General features: G+C 40.4%; 1 protein-coding gene across 2 annotated transcripts in view; it reads right to left on the bottom strand.

Moving 5' to 3' along the window:
* CWF19L2 (CWF19 like cell cycle control factor 2) overlaps positions 1–16,188 on the bottom strand; it is a 211,498-nt gene that overhangs the window by 166,557 nt on the left and 28,753 nt on the right. For both annotated transcript variants that reach the window (XR_012800018.1, XM_075592377.1), the window contains exon 5: positions 7,567–7,686. Coding sequence is in view for 1 of the 2 variants with exons in the window: in XM_075592377.1 (XP_075448492.1) it covers positions 7,567–7,686 (120 nt within the window). In the remaining variant the exon portion in view is untranslated. The remainder of the gene's footprint in view (positions 1–7,566; positions 7,687–16,188) is intronic.

Below are 16,188 nucleotides of genomic sequence, written 5' to 3'. Positions count from 1 at the left end.
AACTGTTGGTAAGAAATGATCCGTGATATTTGAGGACTAAGACGAAATGACTTCTGATATTAGTTTGTGCTCCTTATTTGAAAAGACACTAATCATACATTGTCATAGATCTATAAAGACATGTGATACCATATTCAGTCATAATACTGAGAATCGGATGCGGACTCGAGAATTTTCTTTGGGTACAAGACTGCAGATTTGGTGAGGAAGTCAAAAAGGATATCAGATGAAGGAATTGGGATTACGCCCAGAGAGCTAAGAAGGAAGATCAATATAACATATTACATATTTGATGTGAACTACCATATATCTTCAATATGCAAGTAATAACTTTGTACAAATAACTGATTTTTGTCTGCTAAACCGGATGTGGAATAATTATATCTAGGTACTATATAATGTTTTGCAGACGATTCAAAACACACACACACACACACACAGTATCGAGAAAGTTGGTGAACCCTAGGATTTTCACATATTTCAAACATAAAATTTTATTAGATCTTAATCCAAGTCCTAATAATAGATCAAAATAACCTGCTCAAACAAACGACACAAAAACATGATACTTTTTCAACATTTATTTATCCACAAATGATTCAACATTCAATATCCATGTGTGAAAAAGTAGGTGAACCTTTAGATTCAGTACCTGCTAGCACACCCTTAAGAAGCAATGACTCCAACTAAGTGTTTCCTGTAACTGCTGGTCACTCTCTCACATTGGTTTTGAGGAATTGTGGCCCATTCTTCCTTACAGAACTGCTTCAACTCAGTGACATTTAAGGTCTTCCTGGCATGGACAGCTCGCTTCAGGTCCTGCCACAATAGTTCGATGGGGTTTAGGTACGAACTTTGACAAGGTCATTTTAAAAGGTGGAATTTCCTCTTCTGCAGCCATTCTTTTGTAGATCGGCTTGTATGTTTAGGATCATTGTCTTGCTGCATAAAACACTTTCGGTTTAGTTTCAGCTCACAGACGGATGGCCTGACATTCTCCTCTAGAATCTTCTGATACAATGCTGAATACATGGTTGTGTCAGTGATGGCAAGCCGTCCAGGTCCTGAGGCAGCAAAGCAGCCCCAAACCATCACACTCCCACCACCATGCTTGACGGTTGGGATAAAGTTCTTCTGTTTGAACGCAGTGTTTGTTTTTTGCCAAACATAACGTTTCTCATTGAAGCCAAAAAGTTCTACCTTTGACTAGTCTATCCAGAGAACATTGTTCCATAAGTCTTGTGGATCATCTATGTGCTCTTTGGAGAACTTCAGACGGACAGCAATGTTATTTTTAGAGAGCAGTAGTTTGCTCCTGGCTATCCTTCCATAAAGACCATTCTTGTTCATGCCTTAACTATCAGAAAAATGATGAGCATCAATAACTGCTTTTCTGAGGTACTCAGATATTTCTTTTAATCATGGCATGGCGACATGTTTCCACACCCCTGTATGGGGAAGACCAAACAAAGTTTCTGGTCTTTATATAGGGTGGAGCCTCCCCAACTCACTCCTGAACATTTACTTATTTAAACACCCGATTCAAATTATCCCCTTCAATTTAGCTGATAAAACCAGGGTTTCACTTACTTTTGCACATAACTTGACTATTAATTACTCATTGTTTGACTAATTCCTACATCATTTTGTTTCAAAAGACATGGAAATTGGAAATATAAACCCTATTGGCCATTTAAGAAAATACTGGTTTTAATTCAAGAAGGTTATCATGGAAAAACTCTGGAATGTCTGTAATTATCATTAGAGTTCACAAATTTTTTCTCGACACGTGTATCTCAACCACAGGATTCCAGCACACAATGAAAAATAAAATATCACTTATTTTAAATGATATACCATGTGTCCTCCCAGAAGAAGTGACAAAAGTAATAAAATCCATGAAGAATGGGAAGGCTCCCGGGAAAGATGGAATTGCAACTAAAATCTTGAAAGAATCTGGGGAATAAACACAAAAGCAACCTTGCAAAACACTTTATACGCTGCTTCAAGAACAGGAACATCCAGCACAATGGAGTAATGCCATAGAAATACTCATCCACAAGAAAGGAGACAAAGAAGACATCAAGAACTACAGACCAATCAGTCTACAAATCACTTACAAGACTTTTACGAAGATACTCACTAATCAGCTAAAACAGACCCAGGACTTTGCCCAGCATAGAGAACAAGCTTGATTCTGCAGTGGATATAATACTGATTGAAGATACAATACAAGCAAGATAAAGATCAGAAAGGGAGTGTGGTTTGGAGACACCATGTAACCAAAGCTTTTCACTGCAACACTTGAATTGATAAAGACATTAGATTGCAAAGCAAAAGGAACCAAAATCAACGGTAAATATTTGAGAAACATGATTTGTAGGCGACATTGTTATTTTTGCCACAACGACAGAAGACCTCCAGCAACATATTGGAGAACTCACTTAAGCAAGTAAGACTACGCTTATAGTTCCAGCGACGGTGACGCGATGGTCAGGCGACGGTCGCTGGAAAATCAAATAGAGATAACTTCCAGCAATCGCAACCAACCCGTCGCTCTGTCGCACTTATATAAGCGCACTCGACGGCGGCAATGCATTTGTTTTGCGGCAACGTCGCTGTCGCCATCGCTATAAGCGCAGCCTTAGAATGTGGCCTCCGTATGAATCTCAGCAAGACCAAACTGATGTTCAACAAATGTGTCAATTCTGCAAAGATTGAAATAAATGGAATAGAACTAGAAGTTGAAAACTATGTCTATCCTGGCCAACATATAACAATGAATGGTAACCTTTTGATTGAAATCAATAGGAGAATGAACCTATAATGGTTTGACTAGCAAACCCTTAAAAACACGGATACTGAAACATGAGACATACATATATACACAATTTTAAATACGAACATCGATCATCCTGTATCGAAATATTTTCTACTTTGTCCTAATGGATATTTAAGGAATTTTATTATTATTGAAAGAATCCACCCCTCCCACTGTCAAGGGAGAAATAGGGCAAACTCCTACATTGTAGAGAAACCAATTGGTTTTATATATTGAGAATGTCAATTCCTCCGAGACTTAACTCAGATCGGGACCCAAGTCATTTTCTATAATTATTTATATACATTTTTTAGGAGTATTTTATTTATTTTTAGAAATAATCTATTACTGATCTTTATGATTGATGTACAGTAATGATTGTTTATTAATTTGTTACATGTTATACAGTCCCTAATGATACGATTTATATTTCCCTTTGCTCAAATTTGTTTTCTGTACCTACTTCTGCATATTTTTATATACATTTACTAATTTCTATTAAATGTAAATCAGGGGATTTCACGGTTTTGAAGACAACAAATGATTGGTTGATGAATTTGTTCAGTACACTTGGTTTTAATTTATAATTAACGTGATAGTATAAAAACGCGAGATTTTGATTAAGCGTCTGTGAAACGCTTAGAAGAATTTGTATCTATCTTTCATGATTTGTTAAATAATTTTTTTTTTATTGAGACTGAAGTTGAGTAGACGTGAGGCTGGGAATCTGTGCTGTGAAGAGTCTTGTCATGTGAACTTGCTGGGTAAGTATAAAGACAGATGTGGAATCACATCACTCAAAAAATAAGGTTGTAGATTTTAGGAAGGCTTACATTTAAACGATAGGAAAATATGTAAGGAAATATTTGACACGGTGGACTGCAAGCAGAGGGAAAAACAAAAGGATGCAAAACTAAAGGCAACAGCACTAAGTCAGGCAGGTTAACAAAAGCACATGGAGTATAGCAGATATGGTTCCCAAATGAGACGACCAATAATAAAGGCAGAAAAGACAGATTTTACAAAATCTGGCCAAATTATATCAGGTTACGCAGAATGACGTTTAGCTAGTAATCCAATATGTAAAGATTTGCAAAGGAGGGGAAACATTTTTTGGGGTATACAGTATAAGCAAAAGAAGCAAACGAAAGGAGTTACAGTAATACTAAAGCAGATGGTCGAGGTGATGGAGGGAAACATAGCAGACAATATAAATAAAATAACTTTGCTCGGTCTTCACAGCAGAAAGTGGGGGATCACAGTTTAAAAACAAGAAAATAAATGGGAAAGAGGTTGATGTAAGTCAATTTTCAGAGGAGAAAGTCCTGATGGAGCTTCCAAAACAGAAAGTCGACAAGTCAATGGATTCAGTTGTGATACATTCAATGATATTCAAAGAGTTTAGGAAGTCGCTCGCAACACTAGTTTACTTATTTCTAATGGTCATTATTAATAGGTTAGATCTAGGTGACTGGTGGTTGAATAGGTAAGACATAGGTTGAGCGATAGGCGACAGAGTTGTGGTAAAGAAGGGAAAAGTGACCAGTTGGGTATGTCAGTGAGTTGTACTAGGACCTTTGCACTTTGTATCTTGCATAGTTAACCTATAGATCAGGAACGTATGCCTTTTTACAGATACATCAGGGTTGGCACTAGACAGGGTAAACAAAAAAAAATAACTAATGATTCAGGTAGATTGTAAGAATGGTCAAGAGTGTGGCAACTGCTATTTAATGCCAAGTACAATACCATGCACTGGCCCAACAAAATCCCAAGGGCACAATACAGGATTACTGGCACTAAATTATTAACTGTGCCAGTTCAAAGGCACCTGGGAGTCATTTATCCAGTTAATTCAAAAGTAGGAAAGCCAGCAGAACAGTATGTTGGGCTGCATAGGGAAAGGTACTAGCAGCATGCGACCAAGTTTTTCCTAAAAATTATTGTTCGGTAATGTACAATCTTCAAAATGTAGAGCCCCTGAACTGCAAAGGAAGTGGAGAAACTATGTTTGGGAACAGCAGTGTGTGAAGCTGGAGTTATACTGGAATGGTATCCCTGTTGCTGCCAGTGGGACCAACAACTTGTTACAGAGCAAACTGCAACCCCATATGGAAGTGAATGGGTTAAAATGTAGAAATAAAGCCGAGCCGTGCATGCATTTTAACAGTGACAGATTTAATAGGTTAGACCTTCGTGACTGATGCCCTAATTAAATACAAAGTACAAGGATTTTTACATTATCTTCGGCAGAGACAGAATACCTGTGTGTATTGGCAGGTCTTAAACAGGTCTCCAAACCTGGTTCATTCGCTCCATTATCAAATGATACATGGTCCAGTGATTCTGTATTCCTGGTTTAGCGGTATAAGCGGTTTAATACAGCAGGTAAAAGCTCTACGGAATACATACAGCACAGTTAAGAAACTAAAAGTGATGCTTATTTGCATATCACTGCCATGAATCCTTATATGCAGCTTAACCACTGACATTTGATCATGGGGTGAATGAAGCAGGTTTGAGACGTGCAAGGCATGCAGACACTTTCATAGGTATCATCTTTGCTGGACTTTGAACAGTGGAGGGTTTAATCACTTATTTAGCCACAATAACAATCTATGTCCAAAATAATCTTTGAAGGGTTTGTAAATAATGTAACTTAAAGTTGAGCGGGCATTTTATCGCTTACCTTTGCCGACTTTGAAGGAACAAAAAGGACGTTAGATACAGTAAAATGTAGGTGCAATAGGTGAACAAGCTAAAATAGGACATTCTGAGTTCTAGAACATCACGGCTGTGCATGGTAATACAACATGTTTTTAATCATTAAAATATAGGAGGACCCCTAGTTCAGGGCTAATGTGATTTAATGGAAGAACAAATACCATATACAGAAAATACTGTATTCTTGTCCAGAATTTCTCGTATGAATATTAAAGAACCATTACCATAACCAAAAAATTATAATTCCCCCCTTGGTGGTAAATAGGAGGTCTCAGGAGAATAACTTGAGCTTCCCTTAAATTTCAAGGTGATAGCAGTAACTCACTGCTGTTTAAAGGTCAGGCGTTACGCAGGCCAATAGGAAGCCGCAGGGCATGACGTCACAGCTTCCTAATTGCCCGCGGGACCTTTATATTTATATAGACATTTTATGTGCCCAGCAAGGGTGGCAGCTGTTTCCGATTTAAGTATTTCGGGAAGCAGTGGGTTCCCGGAGCTTAAACCTGAGCAGTTCAGCTCCAGAGAATCCCATCCTTCCCACCTAGTTGGGGGTACTGTATAGCCACTTGAAAGAATATTATGCTTCAGATCTTTAATCTCCATAGCACATTCAATCTCCATCAGGAGAAATATTTAACTTGGATAGTTTGAGATTCTAAAAACTAACGAAATAAAAAAAAGTATGTTCAAGTCTCAGACTAGAGAGCATGCGAGGAATTTATCTATACAATTTTATAAAGGCTGAATTAGGTTAAAAACAGATGTACCAGAGTAGTTTATTCTGTCAATAAAAACAAATACAGTATAGTTCAAAAAAAAACTTTTTTACGCTTTCCATGTGCTGTGCCGAGGCACACCGGTATAAATAAAAAGTTAATTTTCTAGTAAATAATACATCATTACATTAATTTCACATACTGGATAATTAATACATCTAAAGTGTTTTTAATCATTGTATAATCCTTTAAATTATAAGCGTGTATACCCTTGGGTAATAAATATAAAAGAAGCCAGTCTAAGCCAATATGGAGGAGAAATGGAAAAGAAGAGGCAGGCATTTAGATTCTTAAAGTCAGAAGGGAGGGAGGCATCATATCAGAATTATAAGGAATGGAACAAAAGCTGCAAAAGGTCAAATTAGCAAAAATTGGATATGAAAAAGAGATTGCATTGGAAATTATTGTAGGTAAGGAAAAAGCAGGAGGTATTAAACAAATTATTTGCCTCTGTGCAATTTATTCCTCCCTGGTAAATACAAAGTGCCACAGGAGGAAGCCACAACCTCTAGATTGACAAACAATTGGTTAACTGAGGAAGAAGTGCAAAGACAGCTTGATAAATGAAAGTAAATAAAGCACCCGCCAACCTTAAAGTTGGAGGAAAGGAGATTTCACCAGCAACAAAGGAAAGGGTTATGTAGAGTAAGGGCAGTTACAATGTGGAATTCATTACCCATGGGATTCTGATGGCAAATACAATAAATAGCAATAAAAATAAAAGAGGCTCAACATCTTATTAGAAAGTTAAAAAGGTACAGTATACAAGGATATACTAAATAAGTAAACATGGGAAGGATGTTGATCCAGGGACAAATCTGATCGCCATCATTTGGAGTCAGGAAGGAATTTATTTTTCCCCTTATGAGATATCATTGAACGATATGTCACTGGGGTTTTTGTTTGCCTTCCTCTGGATCAAAAACACTGGAAATATAAATATAGGATAAGTATCTGTCGTCTAAATTTAGCATAAGTTGAACTTGATGTACATAGGTCTTCCAACTTCATCTACTATGTAACTGTGTGTCAAAGAATAAATGTGACCAGAGTGTTTTATAGAAAACTAGTTGAACTAGTCAACTAGTTCTTGACCGACCAGAAAACATTACACTTTATTAGTTCATTTATAACAAGAATCCAACGTCATAAGCACTGTAACAGAACATGTAGGAGCAAAGCCATTAAGACCAACTACAATGTGCATGACAATTTACAGGCGCAACTTCCAGTCCGTGTCCTTACCTTTTCTACTGCTTGAGCTTTTTCATGCTCCAATGTTTTTTCTTTCTGTTTTTCAGCTCTCAATGCGGCGACTGATGTTGCTTTCAAAGACATAAAGTCCAAGGTCATCCACTCATCCCTCTGAAATATAAAGCATAGTTTCATTTAGCGCTTAAAAGTATTGGCGAGCACTTGTCTTCTGGGTAAAAAGCTTTAGTAGATTGCACATAAAACCCGCTGACACATAACTGATGAGCACATTGGGAGCACAGTGCCAGCATGCAAATCATTCTCCTTTCCCACTATTAGAAATCATTTTCAATTCCTTTGTAGGAAGCAAAGTGTATTAATGGCAGGGAACATCTACTCTACTGTGGCAGAGTAGCATAATGAGCCAATGGTGGGACAAAATAGATTACTGTGGATGCAATGAGAACGAGATTGGAAAATCGAGTGATAAAGTATATTAAAGAAAAAAAGGCTATGATTGAAAACATTAAGCAAATGCCACATCTTTCTACATCAAATTGCAGTACAGAGGTTCTTTGTGACTGGACAACCAAAGATTTATAAACTTGTAGTAAAAAAGAGACACATTAAGGCGTTTTGTTTTATTATTGAACAAAAATAAAAACTGCAACACACTAGGATCTATTTATGCAGAAAATGCTTTTTTCCCCCTCTTTACCTTGGTATTGTGTCCACAGCCAGACTTACTTTCCCAGTGACCTGCGAGATTAGTCGCATGGACACTGTTCTCCAAGGCTCAGTAAACGATCAGCCAGAGTAATTATTTGCGGGGTTATTTATGTCATTGCAGTTGTCTGTGTGTGCCAGCCAGGTGGCGCACTAAATATCTTAACCTATGATACTCCGTAGCTGCAAGGGTACCGCAAGGGAGCCACAAATCACAAATAAGTGCTGGGATTTACACTTGTTTTTTTGCAGCACCTAGAACATTAAGTCTTGCTACATCTGTACAGACCTGTAGGACTAATTTATTGCATCCAGTACAGCAGATAGCATTTTACAGTATCTGACCTTGCATGCCAGGAACATCACACGTGTTTCAATACAAGACACAATGTAAAAATCTCTTTAAACACTGCCTTTCTTTGTTTAATATGACCCTGTACCTTCATCAGAAGCCCTGTACTACTGCAGTATCACACTTTACTCAAAACACTGAGCGTTAAGCAAATTGGTCTCAGTCCGTTTGAACACGGCACATACTAAATGCGAGACAAGACCTGCCAGCAGTTATGCTTATTTGATTTATTGTGCCATTCAAGACAGTACATATAATGGGGTAACTACCCGAGATCTATCAGTATATTGGTACCAAGTACCTATTTTAAGACAAAAAAAAAAAAAAAAGGCTGGAAGAATTGTATTTTACAACTTAAGCATCAATGATTGCTTTACTAGAATAGCGCTCCCGGCATGAGGGGCAGGTACTGGACACTACACGTGTATGTTAGGTTATGGCAACTTTTGAAGGAGAAAGATTGAATAGACCTTTCCAACCTGAACCCTCCGATCTTCTCCTACCCGAGTACCCGCCCCTATACCATTACAAGTACAGATCGATCAACTCTGAAAATGAGATGAACCTACATCCCGACTTTTTTCAGCCTTTCGTCCGTGTGAAGACAATACCCCGCCCTCGTCTTAAATTCAAAGGCACAATATAGACAGGAGCGAGCACTGTGTACTTTAAGCCTTTATTTCTTTAAGTATTGGCAAAAGGGACACTGTAATATTTTCTACTTGTTTACTATATTAATCGGAGTAAGCATAGAGACATATATTATACTGTTATACAACGAGTTTCACTTAAACAAAAATAAACAGCAATAAGGAATGGGTTACATTGCATTTAGATTAAAGACACACAGTTGCACACTAGCGCCGCCTATCATTACTGTACAGCAGTACAACCAATGCTAAACACAATTTTCCCCGGTCGCCGCATCCAAGCCACAAAACGCAAATAAATGTTGGGGATTTAAACTTCGTTTCTTGCGGTCACAAGCACAGTATGACTGGTTACAGCTGTATAATGAAAATGCTTGCACAATAAGTGCATCATTGGCACGCACACAAGTTTGTTTTCACACACTTGCGCCATTTTCTGCGCCAAGCTGCATCATATGTAAAAAGCTTGTTGTCTGTCTTTATTAGATCAGATTGATAAAAACAATGTTTCCGTCTCCTCAAATCTGGCAGATTTTGTTCTTGACGCAGAAAAAAAATGCTATGCCATTATTCATAACCTTTGCCTCCCTATGTTGAAACACCCCAAATGACAAGATGACACACATGGGAAACACGCATTCCCAGTAAAAGCCAAAAAATGAAGCGGCCACTCTTTGTACCAAGGTCATTTTGAAGCAAAATGTATGCAGAATTTCCGTTGTGTGAATATTCTTGGTCATGGAGTGCTACCCCTGAGTAATAATATATAGGACTCTACTGGTTCCCAACCTTTTTTACATTGTTCATCCCCTGCTAGAAAATATTTGTTCCGCGAACCCCTTACTAATGAAACATATTGCCTACTCAGATTATTTTTTTACATAGGTTGTGCTGTATTTAAAAGGAACACCAAGAGAAAGCCCATGGGGCCGCAGACCGCGTGGAGGAGTCCGCACGCGGCGTGATCAAATTGCCTTAAGGCAGTGATCGCGTCCATGCGACGTGCGGGCGTGCGGAGGCAGGATGGGGCACGCAATGCGCGACAAATCAGTTGAAACTGATTTCTCGGCGCGACAGACAGGTCACATGAGCGGTTCGCCCAATGAGGGCGAACCAGCTCCGTGACGTCATTGGAACACCCCTAGACACGCCCACCGACGGCGCATGTACCATGGCCGAAAAATGCACCCGCTTCACGTGGGTGACGTCACAGCCGCGCATGCCTCCACACGGGCGAAGGCTCCATGGCACCAGCCTTAGAATTAAAGCATACAAAGCTTTTGACCCCTCGCAGGTTTGTGAGAACACATGAGTTAGAGAGGTAGAGTCTCAAACTCTGTAAATTATCCATTTAAAAAATAAAAAATTCTTGTTGGTTGATTATGACATCCTAATCTACAACAAATATGCAGTACTCCCCCTCCACATAAAGTTAAATCTAAGTGAGACAGAAAAAATAGTCTGAGATAAAAAAAATGTAAATCTTATTTTCCAATGTTCTTGCATATAGACGGTACATTTTACATTGATAAGGCATTTAGCCTACACATACTCATTTAGGCAAGCTTTAATCCAAATTATGCTTACATGCTTTCTGATCTTGTAAAACTAAGGATTACGTAAAGCGCTGTTATATTACTTTCCGAAACTGGTAATACAGTTAGAAATTCCATTTCAAGCTCAGTGAGAGTTTAATTTGTTCAATGGCTTGGATTCTAAATATATAAAAGTTGCAATTACCCTAAAAAAACGTTTTTTTGAGATATGCAGTAAAGCAAAGTACTCTAATAAATATCTAACACTATTTTCATTGTGTTCTCAATAGAACTTCCAGTATGTATTGTATTATTAGGCAGTAATATTTCATGGCATCATCTTGTAACCCAAAAAATCGGAAATTTACAAGAAGATATTCTAGGGTGCTAGAACCCCAAAAAACAAAAAACAGTCACATTACAAATCAAAGATTTCTTAAAAGGTGCTATTAGCAAAAAAAAAATTTTTTTAATTGAGTGCTGGGGATTGTAGATTTAGTAAGAAATATGTTTGACTAGGAAGACATTTTCATAATTAGTGGTGTTTTATTTTTGCACATAGAATACCTACTTTGCATTCTGTTAACTGAAATGAAACTATTGTGACAGATCAAGCTACCATGTCCTTCTCTACACATACTTCTCAACGCCTCAGGAAATAGGTTGTTCATTTCATGTACAAAAATTTACATGTAGTAATGAGGCTATAACTATGGAAAAGCTGAAGCTGCCAAGGGCAACGGAAAGAAAGAGGAAAAACAAAAACAATTGAATGTTCCTAAACGAATAGAATACCAAACACGCAGAGTACTGGCTTAATGGATGCAGGTCATGCTAGCGGTGAATTTTTGCATGGTGTTAAATCCGTTTATCTGCATCTCTGTGACAGAGAAGGAAGTCCAGGAAGACAGGAAAAGAGTTAGCAAGAGGCTGCAGAGAGTATAAGGAGAGAGAGGGGATTTGAGGTGAGAATCAAAGACGGAAGACAGTGTGGGTTTTACTTGCGAGTCTTGATTAGTGAAGAAAAGTATTCTTTGTTGAGTCTGAGATAGCAGTGTTAAAAGACGTGAGGTATTTATATCATACATTACCAATCCAAGTCACAACACAGGTTATACAAGATTTACTGTCCCACATAAGCAAGTTTATTTGGTCAAATAAAAAACCCAGAACAAGGAAAAAGACCCACGGCATGGGAGTATTGGGTTTACCTCGTCTGTCTGCCTACTTATAAGGCAGCCCAATTTGGCAAGATGATTGCGTGGAACGCAGAGCCTAAACTTAAGAGGTGGGTAGAAATCGAGGCAGCTATCCATATAGTGTGAAAATGATACTGTGGCAACCCACACATCAGGAAAAGACTGTGACTCCTTCTCAAACTTGAACACTCCTGTGCAATGTGTGAGGCTTGTAGGGATAGTTACCATCTAACCAGTAAAAGGGAGGAGTGGCTCAGTGAGTAAAGACACCGACTGGCACTGAGTGTGAAGCAGGGGAGCCCGGTTCAATTCCTGGTGTCGGCGCCTTGTGACCTTGGGCAAGTTAATTTATCTCCCTGTGCCACACAAGATTTGGTTCAACTAGCAGATGGAGAAGTTAACTAGTCTACTTAGGGACATGTGCTAAAACACAAAGAACATGGAACTCGTGGCTAATTTAGAATATCTTAAACAACCCCAGAGCAGTCTGTTACTGTTGCCAGTCCCATCTTGAACAAATGAGGGTCCTTCTCCCCTACCTACCTACAATTTGTGAAAGAGCACTCACTGGTCCTTTCACAGAATCAACCGAGGTCTACCAAGCTCCAGAGGATCCTTAGTAAAAGGTCAAGATCTCCCCTAACACGTGGGAGCTCTATGTGTAGATTCACTTGACTGCAACAATGTGTGTGTGGTGTGTGTATGTTCACACACCATGTTTTACCAGGAAGTAATACATTGAGAGTCACCCCTCGTTTTCAAGTATGTCCAGGGCACAGAATGAATTTATGACTACACTACATGGTAACATTAAATGAACAGCGATATGAAGTTCTTTAAGTACTTTAATAACAAAAAGATTAAAGAGAAAATATAGGGCCCTTTCATTGTGAGATGAATTATTGGTGATAAGGAAAAAGCAGAGGTATTAAACAACTTCTTTGCCTCTGTATTTACCAGAGAGGATTCAATTGCAAAAATAGTGCCACCGGAGTAAGCCAGAACCTCTATATTAAGGAGCAATTGGTTAACTGAGGAAGAAGTGCAAAGGAAGTTTTCTAAAATTAAAGTAAATAAAGCACCTAGCCCCGGTGGTATAATACCCAAGAGTTCTTAGGCGAATAATATAGTGCGATCGGCCATTAGTCATGTATATATATCTTGTCATTTGTATGTTGCACCCCCCTTGAGAAAGGTTCCGTTCCGGTGCCGAAACGTCGGGATTGGTTGTCTGTCTTCACATGCCTAATACACATTTTATACGTTGAAGTGAGTGCTGCCTCTTTTTTTGCCTGACGCAAGAAGGGTAAGATATTTTGTTTACTTATTATGGGACTAGCACCACCACTGTTGCTTATTACTTAGAGTGCCAGCTGCCTGTTTTTGTATATATACATATATTACTACATATATTTAGACATCTATTTTAGAAAGGAAAGCTATACAGGGATATACTGTACTAATAAGTAAACATGGGAAGGATGTTGATCCAGGGACAAATCCGATTGCCATTATTTGGAGTCAGAAAGTCATTTATTTTTCCCCTTACGAGACAGATGATATTTTACTGGAGTTTTTTTACTTGCCTTCCTCTGGATCAAAATACTGTAAATAGAAATATAGGATTTAGACATGTAGTCTAAATTTGGCATAGGTTGAACATGGACATAAGTCTTTTCAACCTCATCTACTATGTAACTATGTATAGTTTTTTGTGAAACTAATACTCAAAATAGCATCATGGATGCATCTAGAATATGGGCCAGTAAGTGGACATCCCTGATATCTTTATATATAAAATCGAAAGGTTGGTACTAGCTGCGGTGAATCTGATTGGTCCTCAGCCTCTGGTCAATCAGATTGGTGGGTCTGACGTCACCCAACTGCCACTCTCTTCCCCCTCGGCGCGCCACACACACACACATACACACATTCCGCTCATCTCTCCCCTCCCTCCGCTCACCCCTCCCTCCGCTCACCTCTCCCTCCCTCCCTCCGCTCACCTCTCCCTCCCTCCACTCCCCTCCCCTCTCCCTCCGCTCCCCTCTCCCTCCCTCCGCTCCCCTCTCCCTCCCTCCGCTCACCTCTCCCTCCCTCCGCTCCATCCCCGGCGGGGGAACAGGCAGTGGCCAGGCAGGCTACCTCGCGGCGCCTAAGATGGCGGCGCCCGGAAGGACCCCCTTCCTCCCTCGCGGCGCCGAGTGAGAAGATGGCGGCGCCCGGAAGTAGAGGTAGGTGTCACAGCCTCCCCCCCGGAGTGCCTCCCTGACCCCCGGTCTAACCTGCGCGCAGCACCACTCTCTCCCGGTGCCCGGCTCCCCCCTCCCTCTAATACCCGCCTGACGCACGGCACGTACACGCACGTACGTACAGGCACGCTCTCCCCGCGCGGTCCCCTCTCCGGCCTTTCCCCCTCCCGACACCGCTCGCCGGGTGTCGCGCTCGGTTCACACACACACACCGAAAGGCGGTTACGTCAGGAGGACCCCGGGGCGTGGAACGTCATTAGGTTACGTCACGGGGCGGAGCCTCGGATGACTTTTAACCCTCTGGCTGCCGTGTGTGTGTGTTTCACTGTGTGTGTGTGACACTGTGTGTGTGTGTGTATGTGTGTCGCCCCCCCTGCCTTTCACGCCCCCGTCCCCTGCCTTTCACGCCACCCCCCCCCTGCCTTTCACGCCACCCCCCCGCCTTTCACGCCACCCCCCCCCTGCCTTTCACGCCACCCCCCCCTGCCTTTCACGCCACCCCCCCCTGCCTTTCACGCCACCCCCCCCCCGCCTTTCACGCCACCCCCCCCGCCTTTCACGCCACCCCCCCCCGCCTTTCACGCCACTCCCCCCTGCCTTTCACACCACCCCCCCCCCCCCTGCCTTTCACGCCACCCCCCCCCTGCCTTTCACGCCACCCCCCCCCCCTGCCTTTCACGCCACACCCACCCCCTGCCTTTCACGCCACCACCCCCTGCCTTTCACCCCCCCCCTGCCTCCGGGCAACGCCGGGTATATCAGCTAGTAGATTATATTTTTTTAAGTCTTCCTTCACAGCAAGTATATAAGTTATATAATAGATGACAACATTAAAAAAGGACATCATTAACTCTTCTAATAGTAGCATGCTGGTGATATGGACATGTCAATAGGCATGTGTCTAAGGAGTGAGGAAGAAACAATAGTCTCAGAGTTGCCTATACGGATACCTAGGACAGGTTTAAAGACAGCTAGAAGCTGCTGATGAAAATGGAGCTATCCATTACTTTTTTTGTAACCTACTGCTTAAGAAATATTGTGATGTGGATATTTAGATGCCCGTAAAACTTCGAAGATAATGCACACCAGACTTATTTACTGCAAGGTGTGCAAAACTTGCAACAATGCACCTTTGAATATTTAGATGCGAACACATGGATGAACATAATTAGCTAGGGTTGGTGCTCAAGGAGTACACTATATATAGTCACAGAACAGGCTATTACCAAGACACAGGAGGTGATCATGTTACAATCTCCAAGCGCATATAAAAAAAAAAACACTGGCTAACTACATAGATATTTTGATTTTTTATTACCCTGAGCTTGGATATCACCCTGAGCGTAAATGATCACATTACCAAAATGAATTTTAAGGGTGTTGAAGAATAGAGATCAAGGTTCACCTGCAAACGGGATTAACATTTTGGAGGTTAAAAAAAATCCCCTTATGGAAAAGGGAATAATGAAAGTAAGTGATGCATTGAAAACATTCAGTGTCTGTGGACATGAATGCACAGGAACACCTCAACCTGACTGCATTCTGTGCGCAGATGGCACTGGGACGAAGGAACCCTTTAAGAGCAAGCAGCTTGGAAAAAACATGGCAGGGAAACATCAATGCATCTCTAAAACACTGAAGTTCTCATTGGGGTGTGAAATAATTTAAATGCTCAGAGAATTAACCCCCTTAATTAATGGAACCAATTTTTAATTGGACTTACTTCACAAAGCCTAAGAGTGACAGATGGAGAAACCCGAATGACATTTTTCTAATTTCTCCAGATAAAACGGTAGGAAACTGCTTGAAATGACAGATTCATAAATGAAGTGAAACAAATTCACATTACAGTTTACTTTTACCATCGAGACCTGTTTAAGTTACTGTTGAAATAGTTTAACTTGCATTAGATGTGAATAAATGTGCGACCACATACGTCTGACACCAGCTGCCTAATATTAT

The sequence above is a fragment of the Ascaphus truei genome, chromosome 3 (assembly GCF_040206685.1).
Source record: "Ascaphus truei isolate aAscTru1 chromosome 3, aAscTru1.hap1, whole genome shotgun sequence".
Lineage (NCBI taxonomy): Eukaryota > Metazoa > Chordata > Amphibia > Anura > Ascaphidae > Ascaphus > Ascaphus truei.
The sequence above is the reverse complement of the archived record's forward strand: the minus strand, read 5'-3'. Positions and strand labels throughout refer to the sequence as shown.